The sequence below is a fragment of the Macaca thibetana genome, chromosome 16, assembly GCF_024542745.1.
Source record: "Macaca thibetana thibetana isolate TM-01 chromosome 16, ASM2454274v1, whole genome shotgun sequence".
NCBI lineage: Eukaryota > Metazoa > Chordata > Mammalia > Primates > Cercopithecidae > Macaca > Macaca thibetana.
In genome coordinates, this window is record NC_065593.1 from 55,510,576 (window position 1) to 55,531,586 (window position 21,011).

Sequence of the window (21,011 nt, forward strand, 5' to 3'; positions counted from 1 at the left end):
TATGGGAGCCTAGCAACTTATGTTGTAATTTGAGACTCTTTCCAAATTCTTTAGTATAACGCCATCACATTATAAAATCACTATTCTTAGATGTCAATTTTACAAATAAAATGTTTTTTATCTTTTCTGTTACCCTGGGGGTTAACATTAAAATAACTTGACCCTTTATGTGATAGCTGACTGATTTTACTGCAAAATCTTTAAAAATTAGGGAAAAAAATCAAGGCAAAAGAAGGCAGCCATAGCAAAAATTGGCAGTTAAGAATCTGTCTTTAGGTTGGGCGTGATGATTCACACCCTATAATCCCAGCACTTTGGGAGGCCAAGGTGGGAGGATTACTTGAGCCTAAGAGTTAAAGACTAGCTTGGGGAACACAGTTAAGACCCATCTCTACAAACAATTTTAAAATTAGTCAGGCACAGTGGTACAAGCCTGTAGTCTCAGCTACTTGGGAGACTGAGGTATGAGAATTGCTTGAGATGAGGAGCAGTGATCATGCCACTCCAGCCTGGGTGACAGAACGAGACCCTGTCTTAAAAAAAAAGAAAAGACTGTATCTTTAAATTCCTTATATAATACTTAGATGTTTTTCTTCAGTATGAATCAATACAGTAATAGGATGATGCTTGCTTAAAATGAACGGACTATTTATATTCTATAACTTTCAAAAACAGAAGAGAATAAATTAACATCTGAATTACCTGAGGTAAACTAAATGCAATGCTCCCTGGAACCACTGATGGATGTGTCTTCAGTGTAAATGTGTACCTGTGATTGGGAGAGGTCCTCACAATCACATGCCTAAAGGACAGAAACGTAGTTAGTACTCCACTTTGAAGGAAATGAAGAACATAATTTCAAAATGTATTTCTTTTCAAACTGATATTTAATGAGTATCAGGTGGAAACTACATTATCTGTGTCTTGAAGAAACAGAACCACAAATTTAGTTTCCAAAACTATCAGCAATCCCAAATGTGTTCCAGATATAAGGAGCACCTTGAGTCAAACACTCATCAAGTAGAATCCAGCCAAAATACCATCCAAAATACCAACTTCATTACATTTCCAGTTTACATAAAACTGAAGCCAGTGATTTAGAGTCCTTGATATCAAGTAAAAACTAGATGAATTTCCTCTCCTGAGAATTACTTCACATCCTAATAAAATAAGGAGAGCCAAAGATAAAAGAGCTAGGATATAGCAATCAAAAAAGGTTAGTTTTTAGACTACTTATTAAATTTATTTGCAGACTCTGTCAACAGGCTAAAACAACCTACAAAATAAAAAAAAAGATTTAAAAAATTCCCAAATACATCAGCTTTCATGTAGACATCAATATTTACTGTTTTAAAAAATTTTGTGCTAATTCCCTGTTCAGAAATTACCTGTTTAAAAAAAAAAAAAATAGTCCTCTCATGATAATCTCCTATACCAGGTAACTAGAAAGTACTATGTGTAAGACAGAAGCTTCAAATCCTGTTATACACCAGCAGTATCTTTTTTTTTTTTTTAATAGATGCGGTCTTGCTATGTTGCCCAGGCGGGCCTCAAACTCCTGGGCTCAAGGGATTCTCCTGCCTCAGTCTCTAAAGTAGTTGGGACTACCGTCATGCCCCAACATGCCTAGCTCACTATCTTTTTAAAAATTATCTTCTTAGAATGCTGTAATTTTTCACATCAATGGCTAATGTTTCTATACATATTTTCTTGCCACTAGAACACATGTTCCTTGTATCAACTACATTTTGAGTAACCCCACCATGAGCACAGTGAACATTTAACATATGTAAAAGAATTCTACAAATTCTCACATTGATTATCTACACTTCAGTTTATCTGTTGAAAGTCCTGTGCTCAATTTAGCATCACAGAATGTTTAGCACTGGAAACAATGTTAATATCACCATATAGTACAGCCTCTTACTCTGAAGCTGGAAACCAAAGATGATTAGCATTTCTAACTCGGTGAAACTCATGTATTTCACAGACAACATTTTAAGAAAAATGCTCAGTTAAAACCCTACCACCTTGCCTCTTACTTCCCTACAGCCCCTTCATCTTCTTATGTATACCAATCTCAGAAGCATATGGATGGCACTGAACTTGCAGCAGGGTCTTTAGAAGTCCTGGCAGTGGGGTGATATGAATCAGTTAAAATAAATTACAATGCAAAATGCCTTTAAGGATTCTACATTTGCTTTGCATCTTCCAATTTTGTCTTTCCTTTTTTTTTGATACAGAGTTTCACTGTGTCACCCAGGCTGGAGTGCAGTGGTGCCATCTCAGCTCACTACAGTCTCTGCCTCCTGGGTTCAAGTAATTCTCATGCCTCAGCCTGCTAAGAAACTGGGACTACAGGCGCACACCACCATGCCTGGCTAATTTTTATTTTTAGTAGACATGGGGTTTCACCATGTTGGCCAGGTTGGTCCCAAATTCCTGAGCTTAGGCAATCAGCCCACCTTGGCCTCCCAAAGTACTAGGATTACAGGCATGAGCCACCACACCCAGCCCATCTTCCAATGCTCATGTCTCTTGGATTACCATGGTAATAATAACCATAACAGCTAATATTTACTAAGGGCTTGTTAACATGTTGGGCACTGTCCTAAGCGCTTTATTTATGTAACTTACTCTTCATAGCTACCTTGAAGAAGAGATCATCTCCATTATACAGATCAGGACATAGAGGTACAGAAATGGTCACCCAGTTTGTAATTGGTAGAGCAAGGAAAACTCAAACAATCTGAGTTGGCCAAAATCAAACATCTAACAACTCTGCTATATATGATTCATACAACCAGTATGTTTAGCTCTCCTAAGACAACCGATGAAAACTAAAGTTTTATACATAAAAAACTGTATGTGATTTTAAAAACATTATACAGTATTTATCAAAGTTTGACACAGTAATGATTCAAATACACAATTTTTCATCATCTTCTCCATTTTCCAACTCAGCAAGAAAAATTAAAAAAAAAATATTTTCCAACGTTTCCTAAAAATGACTCTCTGGAAGTTTCCGAAATGCCACTTAGCAGGTTAAAAGAAAACAAAGTCAGATACTCACTGGCCAGACTGGAAATCCTTTTCATTCACAACTGCACAATTGGTTAAAGATAATTCATCTGTAGGACATCTTGCTGCTTGCATGCTCTGTAAGAATCAATGATTAGGAAAATCAAATTAAGTCATGTTTATTCCCTTAAAGAATACTTTATGCCTTTCTGTCCTCTCTTCTTTATCACTCTCATTGCTATAACAAACATCTATCGTTTTTGACTCCCAGCATCCCTTCCTCTGAAGTAAGAGCAAACCCTTCCTGACTATATATTTTTTTAAAAACAGCCTTTTTGGTCAACAGCAACTAGCAAAAGCTCCATGACTAGGGTTTCCTAGTGAGCTATGACAGGTAGTCATAGAAGTGTTCATTCTCCAAACCTCAAGCCAAAGCTGATTTTTTTTTTTTTTTTTTTTTTTTTTTTTTTGAGATGGAGTCTTGCTCTGTCACCCAGGCTGGAGTGCAGTGGCACAATCTCGGCTCACTGCAAGATCCACCTCCCGGGTTCATGCCATTCTCCTGCCTCAGCCTCCTGAGTAGCTGGGACTACAGGTGCCTGCCACCATGCCTGGCTAATTTTTTGTATTTTCAGTAGAGTCGGGGTTTCACCGTGTTAGCCAGGACGGTCTTGATCTCCTGACCTCACGATCCACCCACCTTGGATTCCCAAAGTGCTGGGATCACAGGCGTGAGCCACCGTGCCCGGCCAAGCTGATTATTCTTAAATTTGTCTCCCAGATATAAGTTTATAGAGGAAAGTGAATTATTTTTGGCTTTGTTTTATTTTAACTAAAAGGCCAGTTTCAATATCATTATCCCTGTTGTTTAGGGCAGTAGTCTCTAAAGTGGGATATGTGTACTTGAAGGGTGTTTGTATTATACGATAATCCTTTGGGGTGTAAAAATAAAATATTAGCACTTGTATTTATATTGACTTTACACCATTTCTTATTTATTTTTGTTTTGTTTTGTTTTTTGACACAGTCTCTCTTTATTTTTGTTTTGTTTTGTTTTTTGACACAGTCTCTCTCTGCTGCCCAGACTGGACGTTGCAGTGGAACTCCGGCAATCAATTTTTTTGAGATGGAATCTCACTCGGTCACCCAGGCTGGAGTGCAGTGGTGCGATCTCGGCTCACTGCAAGCTCCGCCTTCTGGGTTCACGCCATTCTCCTGCCTCAGCCGCCAGAGTAGGTGGGACTACAGGCGCCCGCCACCACACCCGGCTAATTTTTTTGTATTTTTAGTAGAGATGGGGTTTCACCATGTTAGCCAGGATGGTCCCAATCTCCTGACCTGGTTAACCACCTGCCTCGGTCTCCCAAAAGTGCTGAGATGATAGGCATGAGCCCCCGCGCCCGGCCCATTTTTATTAAAGATGAACCTCACTCTACGTGTCTACTCTACCTTAAGATATAATCTGATGGCACGAACAAAGTCCTCATAATCCACCAGGCTTTTAAGTGTTCACAGCAAGAGTTAAACGTCTATAATTTTTCCACCTATGTCTAAAATCACAGGCTATTTAATGTGACACTTCACAAAACTGTATGAAAGTTAGTGTCGAAACTGCTGTTTCCCTAAGAAAAGCCATGGACCATAGATGAAATTATACACAGAAATAAAAATGGTGACAAACTAAATGTATTCTTTTATTGGTAAGTATAGTAAAAAGCTCTTAGAAAACCCTAAAGACTTGAAGATATCAGGACAAAATACAGTGTGTGGGGTTTGCTATACAATTGGATAAAAATATAGATGATTCTTTCATCTTGTATTTGTTGGGTAATTATGAAATATACAAGAAATACAATTTTGTAAGATACCAAGGAACAATGTATTAAAAGGGAGGTATTCTTAACTGTAAATGAAACAAGGTATTTTGCAGGAAAACTGTAACCACTGATGAAATGACTGCTTTGACTGGAATTTTAAAAAAGAAATCTGGCCGGGCGCGGTGGCTCACGCCTGTAATCCCAGCACTTTGGGAGGCTGAGGCGGGTGGATCACGAGGTCAGGAGATTGAGACCATCCTGGCTAACACGGTGAAACCTAGTCTCCACTAAAAATACAAAAAAATTAGCCAGGTGTGGTGGCGGGCGCCTGCAGTCCCAGCTACTCGGGAAGCTGAAGCAGGAGAATGGTGTGAACCCAGGAGGCGGAGCTTGCAGTGAGCCGAGATCGTGCCACTGCACTCCAGCCTGGGCGACAGAGTGAGACTCCATTTCAAATAATAATAATAATAATTATTATTATTCTCAGAATAAAGTTACAGTGATAGCATCTGATACAAAAGCCTTTAACGGCTTCATTCACAGGTAAACTATTGCTGTAATTAAGTTAAAACAAGGTACCTCAGATGTCACTGAGGTTAATTGTATCAATATAGAAATCTTCCTCTACTCTACTCTGGGAGATAGGAAGTAGACACCGATTTTTTTTTTTTTTTTTTTTTTTTTTGAGACAGAGTCTTGCTCTATCACCCAGAATGGAGTGCAGTGGTGCAATCTCAGCTCAGAGTAGCTGGGACTACAGTTGTACACCACCACGTCTAATTTTTGTATTTTTAGTAGAGATGGGGTTTCACCATGTTGGCCAGGTTGGTCTCAAACTCCTGGCCTCAAGTGATCCACCTGCCTTGGCCTCATAATCTTTTTTTTGTTTTTAAATCCATACAGATTCACTAGTCACCACAAGAAACGTACTTAAAAGATTTGTTAAATGTAGATGAGTTACGCAATTTTTTAAAAATAAAAAGATTAGAGTTCCAAACTTGCTAAATATTTCTGAAGAGGTTATAAGTAGTATGCTACCAAGAAGATATTAAAAAACAAAAAAACTCATTCTGCCCCTACAAAATAAAAATATTTAGCGACATGTCAAAATTCTTTTCAGCTTTTCCAGAAAAAAGAAAAAGAGAAAAAAATCGGCCGGGCGCAGTGGCTCACACCTGTAATCCCAGCACTTTGGGAGGCTGAGGCGGGCAGATCACCTAAGGTCAGGAGTTCGAGACCAGCCTGGCCAACATGGTGAAACCCCGTCTGTACTTTAAATACAAAAATTAGCCAGGCATGGTGATGCACACCTGTAATCCCAGCTACTCAGGAGGCTGAGGCAGGAGAATTGCTTGAACCCAGGAGGCAGAGCTTGCAGTGAGCCCAGATGGCGTCATTGCACTCCAGCCTGGGGGATAAGAGCTGGACTTCGTCTCTAAAAAAAAAAAAAGAGAGAGAGAGAGAAAAATTCTTTCCTAATAGAGCATTTCAAAATTGGATATTTGGAAACATTTCCATTGCTAAGTGATTCTGCAGTTGAAACAATATATATAATCTAAAAAATAAAGATACCAAAATCTCATATCTTCATGCTTTATAAAGTCAGAAACAGAATATTCTACAACTTTTTAAAATATCTTCCAAATGAAGACTTACAGTGACTTTTGGAACCCATTTATTAGCACAATAAAAGTATAATATATTTTTATTAATCTGCAAGAAAAACTAATAGATGGAAATTTACCAGCCACATTTCAATAAAGCACTTCTATAAATGGTGAAAAAGTCTGGAGAAAAAAGAATATGATTTAGAAAGTACAGCCAAATTCCTCCGTTTTGTTCCAGGCTTTGACTGCCATTAAAGTATCAAAATAAACTGATTTTAGAAACAGCCCTCTGAGCAGCTGTATCACATAATATTAAACAAAGATTTTAAAGAATAATGATGTACCACTTTACTTTCTGGGTTTCTTTGTTTTTTTTTTTTTTTTTTTTAGATGGAGTCTTGCTCTGTCACCCAGGCTGGAGTGCAGTGGCATGATCTTGGCTCACTGTAACCTCTGCCTCACGGGTTCAAGCAATTCTCCTGCCTCACCCTCCCAAGTAGCTGGGACTACCGGCACGTGCCACCACATCCGGGCTAATTTTTTGTATTTTTTTAGTAGAGACAGGGTTTCGCTATATTGGTCAGGCTTGTCTCAAACTCCTGAACTCAAGTGATCTGCCTGCCTCAGCCTCCCAAAGTGCTGGGATTACAGGCGTGAGCCACTACACCTGGCCTACTTTCTGTATTTTTAGTAAAATTAATACTATGAGAATATTGTACCTGTCATCTTTAGCTCATCCTTTTTTTTATACATGTTCTACTATGTATATAACTTTGAGTACTACGTATCATCTATAAATAAATATTGTCATATAATCAATACATGAGGGTACATAATCAAAACATTTTTTAGTTATGAAATTCATGATAAATGTTTGGAAATCACTAATTGAGCACGAGATGAATAAAGTCTAGGTCACAAGTCTGCTTTGTGAAAGAGACAGCATTTCTGTGTTCAACAAATGTTGACAGCATTTTGCCCAAAGTCACAGCTTGATCAGCCATCTGACAGAAATGTACTGAACTTTTTCAGTTTCCACTTTCCCAGGGTCGTTTTCACCTGCAAGCTTCTTTCTTTTATATAATCTTCCCTGCTAACCCCTGCTCCGTCCCTGGACAACTCCCACTCACTCTACAATTCTCCACTTAGACATTACTTTTTCTGGAAGGCATTCCTAGACACCTGCCCCTCCCCATTAAACTGATGAAATAAACTTCAAATGGAAGCACTCAACTATATTTTTATCATCTGTCTACATGTTTGCATTGCATATAAGACACTAAACTTCTCAAAGACTGAGACTATATCTTGCTCACATCTGTAGTTCCCAGTGTTAGTACAGGGCCTAGTACACAGTGAGTACTTATTAAACGTTTGTTGAACACAAAAATTTATAGATCAATACAAACCTGTCTCAACTGCAGAATAAACAATTAACAAAGGACTGATCGTCTCAAGGTTATTTAGGAAGTGAGAAAATTGAGCTAAAATGACCTAATAGTTCAAAATATTTCACAGAACTATATAGCTAAAGTAATAAAATAAATTTATAAAATGCTAACTCATTTATAAACTTATTTGTCAAGTGTCCTTCAAAAGGAGTGAAAAAATCCACAGAAGTCATCTGGCTGGCCAACCAAAACAGATGCTGTGAACAAAAGGCCTCCCTACTGGAATCCAGAAGCATCTGTGTTTTTATGGTAAGCCAAGCAGGGCATCTCATTTTTTCAACAAAGTATAAGTCTCTATAAATAGTAGCTGTCTACTCACCACAGCAATGTCAACGGAAAATTCCACAATTTTTCTAACACTGACCTTGCCCCTAGGAAACAATAATGAAAGCCAACCACTATAGTCATGCAGCTGTGAAGAAATGAAAGTAAAGGCCAGGCATGGTGGCTCACGCCTATAATCTCAGCACTTTGGGAGGCCAAGGTGGGAGGACTGTCTGAGCTCAGGAGTTCAAGACCAGCATGGGTAACACAGTGAAACCCCATGTCTACTAAAATACAAAAAATTAGCCGGGCATGGCAGTGTGTGCCTGTAGTCCCAGCTATTCGGGAGGCTAAGGCAGGAGAATTGCTTGAACCCAGGAGGCGGAGGTTGCAGTGAGCTGAGATTGTGCCACTGCACTCCAGCCTGGGTGACAGAGCGAGACTGTTCAAAAAAAAAAAAAAAAAAAAGAAATGAAAATATAAAACTGATAGGCATTTTATATGTTGAGTTATTAGAACATTTAGCCGTCTGAAGGGTATAGAAATGTCTTCATTATAACAACTTAAAATGTCAAAACTTATAAACTCATTGCTACTATAAAGAATGAAAATTTCAACAAACCTTTAATGCAAACTTTAGTGAGGTAATTACATCATTACTTACTTGAAAGCCTTTCATGTGCAGAAAGATTATTCGCTTATCTTCATCAAAGAAACTGGGGGGATTTAATCAGGACTCTTCTGGACAACACTGCACAGTTTTGGAATTTAAATCACATACTTTCGTCCAAAGGTCCACTTAAAAAACTGGATTAAAGTAGGCTTTACTCTTTACCAAATAATTTAATAGGGCAAAATAAACAGAAAGAAAAATAAAGAGTGTGGCATCTGAACAAAAGAGCTTCCTCTACCTGAACTGTCACCCTTATGAATCCACTGGTTCTTCCTCTGTGGTGCTCTAGGCTTTGGTTTCACTTCTGTCACAGGAAAGGGAAGGACTGAAAACACAAACCTGCCCCAGGGCCAGCTCAGCTAACATGTCTCACTCAGCTATTTCTTGTTAGAGGATCTTTCCTGAAAAATAACATTTCGGAACTACACTGTTCAGCAAAGAAATCACTACACATATTTCACTATTAAAATTAATTTAGTTAAATTCAATTCTTCAGTTGCACTAGCCCTACGTTTCAAGAGCCACACGCGGCTAGATCACTGCAGAAAGTTTCATCGGATAGTACTGGCCTAGAATAGCGCAAGGAAGGCCATCAGTACTAATCTTCAGGCCTATGGAATCCCTCTGTGCTACATATTCCTATAACAATAACTTCTCTTAAAATTCTGAAGTCATGTGGGACTAGAAGTGATGGGGTAGAAATAAGTTAAACTTACATGTCCTATAGTTATCTCTTGAAGAGCCTTTAGGGATATCCTTGACATTCTCTATCTCAAACTAATAACTGTTCACATAGATGAACCTCCTGCCTGGCATCCCTTAGAACTTTAGAATTCCTTTACAAGTTTCTAATGAAAAGAAAAACAATTCCCATTTGGGTCTTTTGGGGGGAAAAGCATGCAAAGAAAAATATAAAAGGCTGACAACATTCAATACTGGCAAAGATGCAACACAGTTTCTACAAAGTTAATGTGACCCAACAAGTGCACCCCTAGGTTTTTAGTTGAAAGAAATGAAAATACATCCACACAAAGACACGCACACAAATGTTCACAACAGCTGTACTCATAATAGCCTAAAAATGGAAACAACACAAATGTCTACCAAAAGATGAATGAAGAAATTATAGGAGAGCCATACAATTGAATACTACTCAGAAATTCAAAAGAAACTAGTCCAGGTGCAGTGGCTCATGCCTGTAATCCCAACACTTTGGGAGGCCAAGGCAGGGGCATCGCTTGAGTCCAGGAGTTCCAGACCAGCCTGGGCAACATGGTGAGACCCTGTCTCTACAAAAGGTATATAAATTAGCCGGGCATGGTGGCACATGCCGGTAGTCCCAACTACTTGGGAGGCTGAAGTGCGAGGATTGCTTGAGCCCAGGAGTATGAGGTTGCAGTGAGCTATGATCACACCACAGCACCCCAGCCTGGGCAACAAAGCAGGACTCTGTCTCTACAAAAAAATAAAAACTAAACTTAAAAAGACACACACTAAACTGTTAACAGTGGTTACCACCAAGGAGAAAGACAAGAAGATGTGAAGGAAACACCTTCACTCTTCACAATTCTGAACTGCTGGAACTGTTTTTACAATAAATAAAGTTTGTCTCACAAAAATCATTTCAAATATAGAAAACTTTTATGTATAATTTGTTCCCTACAGCATTATTTTAACAGTGATGAATTAGGAGCAACCTAAAGGTCCTGTTTCAAAGTAATGGTTCTGTAAACTACAACATACCTGCACTTGATTATATATATCATATAAGGATCAAAATTCTCGTAACACACTGACGTAGGGTTCATATCACAGAATTGTATATAGAAATTTTACTTTACAGTTTTTTTTGGTGTATGTGTGTGAGGCAAGGTCTGGCTCTATCACCCAGGCTGGAGTGCAGGGGCGCCATCTCAGCTCACTGCAACCATTGCTTCCCTTGCTCAAGCCATCTTCCCACCTCAGTCTCCCGAGTAGCTGAGACTACAGGCAAGCGCCACCACGCCAGGCTAATTTTTGTAATTTTTGTAGAGATGGGGTTTCATCAGGTTGGCCAGGCTGGTTCCGAACTCCTGACCTCATGTGATCCGCCTGCTTCAGCCTCCGAAAGTGCTGAGACTACAAGTGTTAGCCACCACGCTCAGCCTACAGCATCATTTTTTTTTAAAGTATAGCAAACCAACTAAATGGAAACACACCAAAACGTGAAAAACAACTGACTGTAAAATGAAACTATGGGTGATTTCCAGCTTTCCACACTGATTTTAAATCTCGTATGTGAAGTTTTCAGGTATATCTGCTTCTATTTCTAGGTTGGTTGTTTTACTTCATTAACTATCTGATTTCTGTACTAGTACTACATTGTTTTAATTACCATATATGGCATATTTTGATGTCTAGTTTTGTCAGATTCGTATCAAAAAATTAATATTCTTAACTTCACAGAAGCATCTCAGGACATGCATCTCAAATGTTTAAAGAGGCAGAAGGCTCCCTCCCCTGTCTTTTTCTTTGAGATGGAGTCTCACTCTGTCACCCACGCTGGAGTTAGTGCAGTGGCTTGATCTTGGCACACTGCAACCTCCACCTCCCAGGTTCAAACAATTCACCTGCCTCAGCCTCCAAAGTAGCTGGGATTACAGGCAACCGCCACCACACCCGGCTAATTTTTGTATTTTTTGTAGAGACAGGTTTCACCATGTTGGCCAGGCTGGTCTCGAATTCCTGACCTCAAGTGATCCGCCCACCTCAGCCTCCCAAAATGCTGGAATTACAGGCGTAAGCTACTACGCCCGGCTATCCCATCACTACCACCCTGCCCAATCTTTGCTCTCTTGAATCTTGGCACACTGCCAGTAAGCCTCTCACGGGTCACTAAAAAAGTAAAAATCCCATAATTCTATTTTAATTCTACTCTCTAATTCTTTTAACTCACTTCAAACTAGCAACCTTTTCTTTCTTCTCTTTATTACCAAACCTTTCAAGTCTCCTTCCTTGCCTTCCATGTTCTCATCCTATGGCTATCTTCTTCAACCATTCTCTGAAATCCTTTCCAGCAGCCACTTTACTGTAATTGCTGTCTTCAAAATCACCAATGACTAAATGCCAAATACAGTGGTACCTCCTTCTCAGTATTCACTTTTTCATTTGTTTGTCTTGCTGTGTTCCTCTTCTGTTAATATCATCATTATCGTTTCAAGTCATTAAATTCAAGATTTCAGGGTCATTCTTCCCTTCACTACCTATCCCCGGAATGCACACATAAACAACCAAGAGTCTACTAAGTCTACTGCACTCACTCGGATGTGCCTCCCTTCCAGTCTCACAACCATAACCTAGTTCAGCTATATCACCTCTCCTAAAAAACTGCAATGGTAATAACCGGTGTCCCTGGTTCTAACTTTTGTTCTCCTCCAACTCAGCCTTCCCTCTGCCAGCAGACATGACCTGAGACTAAAAATGTGATTCCTAAGTAATAAAGCCCAAACTCCTTAGTATGCTACTCACAGTCACCTATGCAAGATTCATCTTTATTTTTCTGCGTCCTCTACCTCAACACCCCACCCCAACCCCATGTACCTCACATTCCAAACTCCATTCCTTCACTCACACTATTCCTTTTGACTGAATTCCCTATTTCAAACCCCTTCCACCTGTGAAAATCTTTCCCACCTTGCAAAGCCAAGTTTATGAAACTCCCTGGTTCCTAGTAAGATTGAATATCTCCTTTGTGCTTTTTCAGCTGTCTTTGTACTACTTATTACAAGCTGCCTTACATTAGACTTATTTAAGTACCATGCCTTCCTCACAAGATTCTAAGCTCTGATTCTCCTGCACCACTCAGGGATTATACAATAAATGTTAATGGAGTTCTCACTGCCATTTTTGACACACACACACACACACACACACACACACACACACACACACATATATATATATATATTTTTTAAAGACAGAGTCTCACTCTGTTGCCCAGGCTGGAGTGCAGTGGCGCGATCTTGGCTTACTGTAACCTCCGCCTCCCAGATTCAAGCAATTCTCCTGCATCAACCTCCCAAGTAGCTGAGACTACAGGCATGTGCCACCACGCCCTGGCTAATTTTTTGTATTTTTTAGTAGAGACGGGGTTTCACCATGTTAGCCAGCATGGTCTCAATCTCCTGACCTCATGATCCGCCCACCTCGGCCTCCCTAAGTGCTGGGATTACAGGCGTGAGCCACTGCGCCCGGCTGATATATTTCATATAATATAAAATTAATCATTTAAAACGTATACTTGGGTGGTTTTTGTTTTTTGGAGGGTTTTGTTTTGAGAGACAGGGTCATGCTCTATCACTCAGGCTGGAGCCCAGTGGCACAATCACAGCTCACTGTAACCTCGAATTCCTAGGCTCAAGTGATCTTCCCACCTCAGCCTCCAAAGTAGCTGGGACTACAGACACACACCACCATACTCAGGTAATTAAATTTTTTTTTCTTTTTTTTTTAGAAACAGGGTCTTGCTGTGTTGCCCAGGCTGGTCTTGACTTCCTGGCCTCAAGCAATCTTCCCACCTGGGTCTCCCAAAGTGTTGGGATTACAGGCATGAGCCACTGCACTCAGCCTTTGAATGGTTTTTAGTATATTCACTATGTTGTACAACCATAACCACTATCTAATTCCAGAACAGTCCCATCACCCCAAAAAGAAACTCTGTCCCTACTTGCAGTTAGTCTCAATTCATCCCTTCTTTCATTCCTTCTCAACCACTAATCTACTTTGTCTCTATGAATTTGCTTATTGTGGACATTTCATGTAAGCAGAATCACACAATTTGTCATCTTTGTGACTGGATTTTCACTTAGCATAATGTTTTCAAGGTTCATGTTGTAGCATGTGATAGTTATTTCATTATTTTTATTTATTTATTTTGTAGAGACTGGGTCTATGTTGCCCAGGCCGGTCTTGAACTCCTGGCCTTAAGCAATCCTCCCATTGTGACCTCCTAAAGCAATAGGATTACGCTTGAGAGCTACTGCACCTGGCTTCTGCATTCCTTTTTATGGCTGGATAAGATTTCATTGTATGGATATGCCACATTTTATTTATCATTTCATCCGCTGATGGACATTTGGGTTGCTTCCACTTTTTGGCAACTATGAATAAATAATGCCACTTGTTAATGTATGTACAAGTTAATGTATGAACATATGTTTTCAATTCTCTTGGGTCTATACCCAGGAGTAGAATTGCTGAGTCATTCTATGTTTAGTTTTTTTGAGGAACTGCAAAACTTTTGTGCAGTAACTGCATCATTTTACATTTCCATCAGCAATGAAGCCTCTAGTTTCTCTACTTCCTTACCAAAACTTGTTACTGTCTTAAAAAAAAAAAAAGTATGACCATCCTAGAGGATGTAAAGTGTTATCTCTCACTGTGGTTTTGATTTGTAATTCCCTACAGACTATGATGTTGAAGATCTTGTCATGTGCTTCTAAGTCATTTGTACATCTTCTCTGGAGAAATGTCTATTCTATTCAAATGCTTTGCCCATTTTTAAATTGCACTGTCTTATCTTTGTTGAGTTGAAAGGGTTCTTTGTATATTTGGGATATAAACAATATATATAAAATATGTATACTTATCAGAGATATAATTTGCAAATATTTTCCCCCATTCTGTGAGTTGTCTTCATTCTACAGTGTCCTTTGATGCATGAAAGTTTTTAACGAAGTCCAGTTTATCTACGTTTTTCTTTCACTGCTTGTGTTTTTGTTTTATATCTTCAAAAATCACCATTTAATCCAAGGTCATACAGACTTTCACCTATGTTTCCTTCTAACAACTTAACAGGTTTAGGTCTTTGATCCATTCTGAGTTAATTTTCGTATGTGATGTGAGGCAGGGATCCAAATTCATTTTTTTACATGTAGATATCCAGTTGCCCCAGCAACATTTGTTGAAAAGATTATTCTTTCCCCAGTTAATGATCTTGGCACCCTGGTCAAAATCAACTGACCATAAATGTATGGGTTTATTTCTGGACTCTAAATTGTATTCCATTGGTTTACATGACTCTCCCCATGCCAGTGACATGCCATCTGGATTACTGTAGTTTTGCAGTAAGTTTTGAAATCAGGAAGTATGAGTCCTACAATTTTGTTCTCTTTTTTTCAAGATTGTTGTGGCAAATATGGCTCTACAATTCCATACAAATTATAAGATCAGGTTGTCTATTTTCGGGAAAAAGGCAGTTGAACTGTGACAGGGATTGCATTAAATTTGTAGATAAATCTAGGTAGCATTGCCATCTTAACAATATTAAGTCTTCCAAGCCATGAACACAGGACGTCTTTCAATTTATTTAGCTCTCTACTTTCCTTCAACATGTTTTCTGTTTTTTAGTGTACAAACCTTACACTTCTTTGGTTAACTTTATTCATAAGTATTTTATTCTTTCTGATGTTATTATAAATAGATTTTTTTCTATTTCATTTTCAGATTATCCATAGCTAGCATATAGGAATGCAACTGATTATTAGATAATAATCTTGTATCTTGCAACTTTGCTGAATTCATTTATTAGTTCCAATTTTGTTTTTGGTAAATTCTGTAGGATTTTTCTACATATAAGATCATGTCATCTGTAAATATAGTTTTATTTCTTTCTGATATAAATGTCTTTTCTTTTTCCTGCCTAACTGCCCCACCTAGAACCGCCAATAGAGTGTTGAATAGGAGTGGCGAGAGCATCTTTGTCTTGTTTTGATCTTAAGGGGGAAAGCTTTCAGTCTTCAACCATTAAATATGATGTTAGCTGTGAATTTTTCTGTTAGTTGGATTTTGTTTGTTGAACTGAATTTTGACAGTGCCAACTCATAAGGTTGCTCTGAGAATCTAATAAGAAAAGATCTGTGAAGGTGTTTTCAAAACTGTAAAATATCATTTAATTTCAAGATTGTCTTATTCAGTAACTTGGTATTCTTACTCTAAAAAGTTTCACAGTAATGTTAAATGAATCAAAATGTTTCTGAAGCTTTTTTAATTCCTGACATCCTGACAAAGCTTTTGCACTTATGTTGTTTTGAAAGGGGAAGAAAAAGGGAAAACTCTTTGGAGAAGGAATCAGAACAAGGATCCAAGGCCTAGAGCCTCTCCCCTGTCCCAACAAGCGAATGCCAGCCCAGTACGACTCAGGATGTTCACAAAAGCAGAAAGGAGAAATGCAAAAACGGGCAAGCAGCAGCATGGTACGGAGGAATGAACACGGGATTTAATGGAAAAAGATAGCTGAGATTCCAGTTGTTCAGAAACAACTGAAAAAAACAGTAAGGCTGGGTGCGGTGGCTCAAAACTATAATCTCAACACTTTGGGAGGCCAAGGAGGGAGAATCATTTGAGGCCAGGAGTTCAAGACCAGCCTGGGCAACAGAGTGAGACCCAAACTCTACAAAAAAGAAAGAAAAGAAAAGAAAAAGAAAAAAGAAAAGAAAAGAAAATTAGCCTGGCTTGGTGGCACAAACCAGTAATCCCAGTTATTAAGGGGGCTAAGGTGAGAGGTTCGAGCCCAGGAGGTCAAGGCTACAGTGAGCCCTGATCATGCTACTGCACTCCAGACTGGGTGACAAAGTGATACCTATCTCAAAAAAAAAAAAAAAAGAAAAAGAAAAAAGAAACAGTGAGACACCCAAGATTATTAGAAGGTCTACTAAACTGCACATCTTCAATGCTGCATGATGTACTGACTTACATCCATAAGGCCACACTATACTTATCTAAATTGTTGATGCTACTTTTAGTCACTATAACACAGCATGCTAATAATTTATGATGTGTCCTTAATATTGAGAGGTTTCTCATTTAACAAATTCAGCTTGCTAATAAATATAAACACAGTATTTACATATTATTTAGAAATAACTGAGTAGAAATCATATTTACAAATAATTGAGTCAAAAATCAGCTGTTAGAAAGCAAAAAGAAATTACTAGCCTACTTCTGTTCCATAGAACAAATATTTGATAAATATTTATAATGTCCCAGGCACTGTGCTAGGTGCAGGAGATGCTCAAATTAACAACAAAGCAGTTACCACTTTTTATATTTTTTTGAACACTGAACAGGAATAAAATATGTATAAAATATAGGTAACACATAAAACACCATAAACCTGCTACCCAGTTTAAGAAAAAGAACATTATTTAAATCAAGTTTTTACTGAAGAAAAACATATATACAGAAAAGTGCATACATTGTATGTGTTTGGCTCAATGAATTTCTACAAAGTGAACACACCCAGGGTAACCAATAGTTAGGTGAAGAGGACATTACCAGCATCCCATACTGCCTGCTCCTAGTCATTATCCTTCTACTCAACCGCAGATACCCACTAGCTTAATTTCTGTCATCAGAGATAGAAATCATGAATAGAAATATATTCACTCCTCCCACCCCCAGGAGTGTAAGTGCTGGGTCACGGCATCCTGCCTACTCTCAGTTTTAGGGAATTCTTTTAGTTTTCCAAAGAGGTTGTGCTCATGTATTTTCATCAGCTCCAGCTGCTGCACATCCTCATCATCACTTAGAATTGCCATGACAGGCCAGGCGCGGAGGCTTACACCTGTAATCCCAGCACTTTGGGAGGCCGACGCAGGTGGATCGCTTGAGATCAGGAGTTCGAGACCAGCCTGGCCAACATGGCAAAACCCCATCTCTAATAAAATACAAAAATTAGCTGGGCGTGGTGGCAGGTGCCATAATTCCACCTATTCGGGAGGCTGAGGCAGGAGAATCACTTGAACTCAGAAGGCAGAGGTTGCAGTGAGCCAGGATCGCACCACTACACTCCAGCCTGGGCAACAGAGCAAGACTCCATCTCAAAAAAACAAAACAAAACAAAATCAAACCCAGAATTGTCATGACAATGTGTTCTTAATTTAACTTTCTGGTGGGTGTGGAATAACATTTCCCTGAGGTTTTAACTTGTGTTTATCTGATGACTAATGAGGTTGAGCATTTAACATATGTTACAGGTAAGTTCTTTGTGAAATGCCTGTTTGAATCCTTTGTTCATTTTTCCATTGGCTTTCTGTCCTTTCTTTTTATTCTTGATTTGTAGTTCTTTATATATTCCAGGTACAAGTCCTAGTCAAATACATGTATTTCTTTTTTCGTTTTTGAGACAGAATCTTGCTCTGTCGCCCAGGCTGGAGTGCAGTGGAGCGATCTCGGCTCACTGCAAGCTCCGCCTCCCAGGTTCACGCCATTCTCCTGCCTCAACCTCCTGAGTAGCTGGGACTACAGGCGCCTGACCCCAAGCCTGGCTAATTTTTTGTATTTTTAGTAGAGACAGGGTTTCACCGTGTTAGCCAGGATGGTCTGGATCTCCTAACCTCATGATCTGCCTGCCTCAGCCTCCCAAAGTGCTGGGATTATAGGCGTGAGCCACTGCGCCCGGCTGTCAAATATATGTATTTCAAATACCTTCTCCCATTCTCTTCTTTCTCCTCAGTGGCATCTACTATGGAGTGAGATGTGCACTCCCCACTGCCCCCACCAAAATTTATTAGTTGAGGCGCTTCCCCCACCCCAACTATTTTGGAGATAGGGACTTTAGGAGGTAATTGAGGTTAAATTAGGTCACAAGCGAAGGGCCCTAATCTGACAGGACTGTGGCTTTATAAGAAAAGGAAGAGAGATGGTGAGATCTTGCTGTCTATCTGCCGCACAGACACATAGCAAGAAGCCTGTGTGCAAGCCACAAAGACAGTGGTCACCAAAACACAGTCATACTGGCACCCTGGTCTCAAACTTCCAGTTTCCGGAACTGTGAGAAAATACATTTCTCTTGTTTAAGCCACCAAGTCTACAGCATTGTGTTATGGCAGCCTGAGCAGACTAAGACGGTGTCTTTTGATGAAATCCAATTAATCAATTTTTTTCCTTTGTATCTAGCGCTTTTTGTATTCTGTTTAAGAAATCTTGGCAGGGTGTGATGGCTCAAGCCTGTAATCCCAGCACTTTGGGAGGCCAAGACGGGCAGATCAAGAGGTCAGGAGATCGAGACCATCCTGGCTAACCCGGTGAAACCCCGTCTCTACTAAAAAATACCAAAAAACTAGCCGGGCGAGGTAACGGGCGCCTGTAGTCCCAGCTACTTGGGAGGCTGAAGCAGGAGAATGGCGTAAACCCGGGAGGCGGAGCTTGCAGTGAGCTGAGATCCGGCCACTGCACTTCAGCCTGGGCGACAGAGCGAGACTCCGTCTCAAAAAAAAAAGAAATCTTTACCTGTCTCCAATGTTTCTGCCTTTTCTTGTCATTAATTTCCACCTTGCCTACATTATGATCAGATATTATAAAGATATCAGCACCTTGGATGTGGTGTTGAATACTCCTCAATTATTAACATTGTTAATTATATTAAGTCTTCTAAATTAATGCAGTGCAAAAGTACTTTCTATGCTGTCCAATACAGCAGCCATATAGCAGCCATTGTCACATGTCACTAGTAAGCACTTTAAAAGTGGCTATTGCAACTGAGAAACTGAATTTTTAATTTAATTTTCAGCTGTAACCATTTTGTCTTTTTAATTTTTCAATTACTGACAGAGTTTTGAAACTCCTCACCATGGTAGATTTGTCTATTTCATCTTACAATTATGTCATTTTGTTCTTTGTACATTGAGGCAATTATTAGGTTCACACAAGTTTGGAATTGTTTTTACCTTTATGGATAAATAAACCTTTTCTCATTGTCGAGGGACCTATCTCTAGCTATCTCTTGTTTGAAAGATCATATTGTCTCATGCTAATATAGCTAGTTTACCTCCCTTTTGGTTAGAATTTGCCTGATAGACTTTTTCCATCCTTTTGCTTTCTATCTTTCTACATTCATATGTATTAGCTCTCTCTCTCTTGAAAATTATAGCTAGATTTTATGTTGTTTCAGTAAGGTTTTTTTGCTTGTTTTTATTTATTTACTTTTTGAGACGGAATCTCACTCTGTTGCCCAGGCTGGAGTACAGTGGCATGATCTTGGCTTACTGCAACCTCCGCATCCTGGGTTCAAGTGATTCTCCTGCCTCAGCTTCCCAAGTAGCTGGCATTACAGGTGAGCACCACAACACCCAGTTAATTTTTGTATTCTTAGCAGAGGCAGGGTTTCACCATGTTGGCCAGGCTGGTCTCGAACTCCTGATCTCAAGTAATCCACCTGTCTCAGGCTCTCAAAGTGCTGGGTTTACAGGCATGAGCCACTGCACCCAGCCTGCTTGTTTTTAAATAATCCAATCTGACATTCTTTGTCTGAATGATGTATTTAGTCCACCATATATTTGATTTGATTTTTACATTTTATTTTTGCTTCCTCTTTATCTGACCTTTTCTATGTTTTTCACTTCTTCCTTGCCTTTTAAAAATTGTTTTTCCGCTATAAATTATTCCTAATATTTATATTATTTTAGTAGTTACTCTGAAAATACTAATACACACACTTATCAAAATCTAAAGTTAATTGAATAGCTTTACCTTTCTCTTCAACAGTATAAAGATCATAAAACACTTTAACCAGTCTTTTGGTTTAGATGCCATTGTTATAATTTAGTTTTTCTTTTTTTTGAGATGGAATTTCGCTCTTGTTGCCCAGGCTGGAGTGCAAAGGCGTGATCTCAGCTCACCGCAACCTCTGCTTCCCGGGTTCAAGCGATTCTCCTGCCTGAGACTCCCAAGTAGCTGGGATCACAGGCATGTGCCACCATGCCTGGCTAATTTTTTTTTTATTTTATTTTTAGTAGACACGGCGTTTCTCCATGTTGGTCAGGCTGATCTCAAACTCATGACCTCAGGTGATCCGCCCGCCTCGGCCTCCCAAAGAGCTGGGATTACAGGCATGAGCCACCATACCCAGCCTATTTAGTTCTATTTTTAAAATCTCCACATACATCATTTTATAAAGCCAAGCCAACATTTATTTCAATATATCCACAAATTTATCATTATCTTTACTCTTCAATCCTTCTTAAATCTCAGACTTTACATCAGTGGTCACTTTTTTTTTTTTAGCCTTCAGGAAATTGATCCGAATTTCCACTAGTAGGGAAGGTTTGACGGTTACAACGTTCAGTATTTGTCTGTTTTAAAGTGTCTAATTTTGCCCCCATTCTTCACAAGATATACAATTCTTGGTTGACAATTATTT

The 21,011-nt window shown here is 39.1% G+C and overlaps 1 protein-coding gene across 1 annotated transcript in view; it reads right to left on the reverse strand.

Moving 5' to 3' along the window:
* NSF (N-ethylmaleimide sensitive factor, vesicle fusing ATPase) overlaps nucleotides 1-21,011 on the reverse strand; it is a 342,977-nt gene that overhangs the window by 129,325 nt on the left and 192,641 nt on the right. Inside the window, exons 3-4 of the mRNA XM_050763710.1 lie at nucleotides 3,074-3,159; nucleotides 703-802 (exon numbers count right to left, since the gene is read on the reverse strand). Of these exons, the coding sequence (XP_050619667.1) occupies nucleotides 703-802; nucleotides 3,074-3,159 (186 nt within the window). The remainder of the gene's footprint in view (nucleotides 1-702; nucleotides 803-3,073; nucleotides 3,160-21,011) is intronic.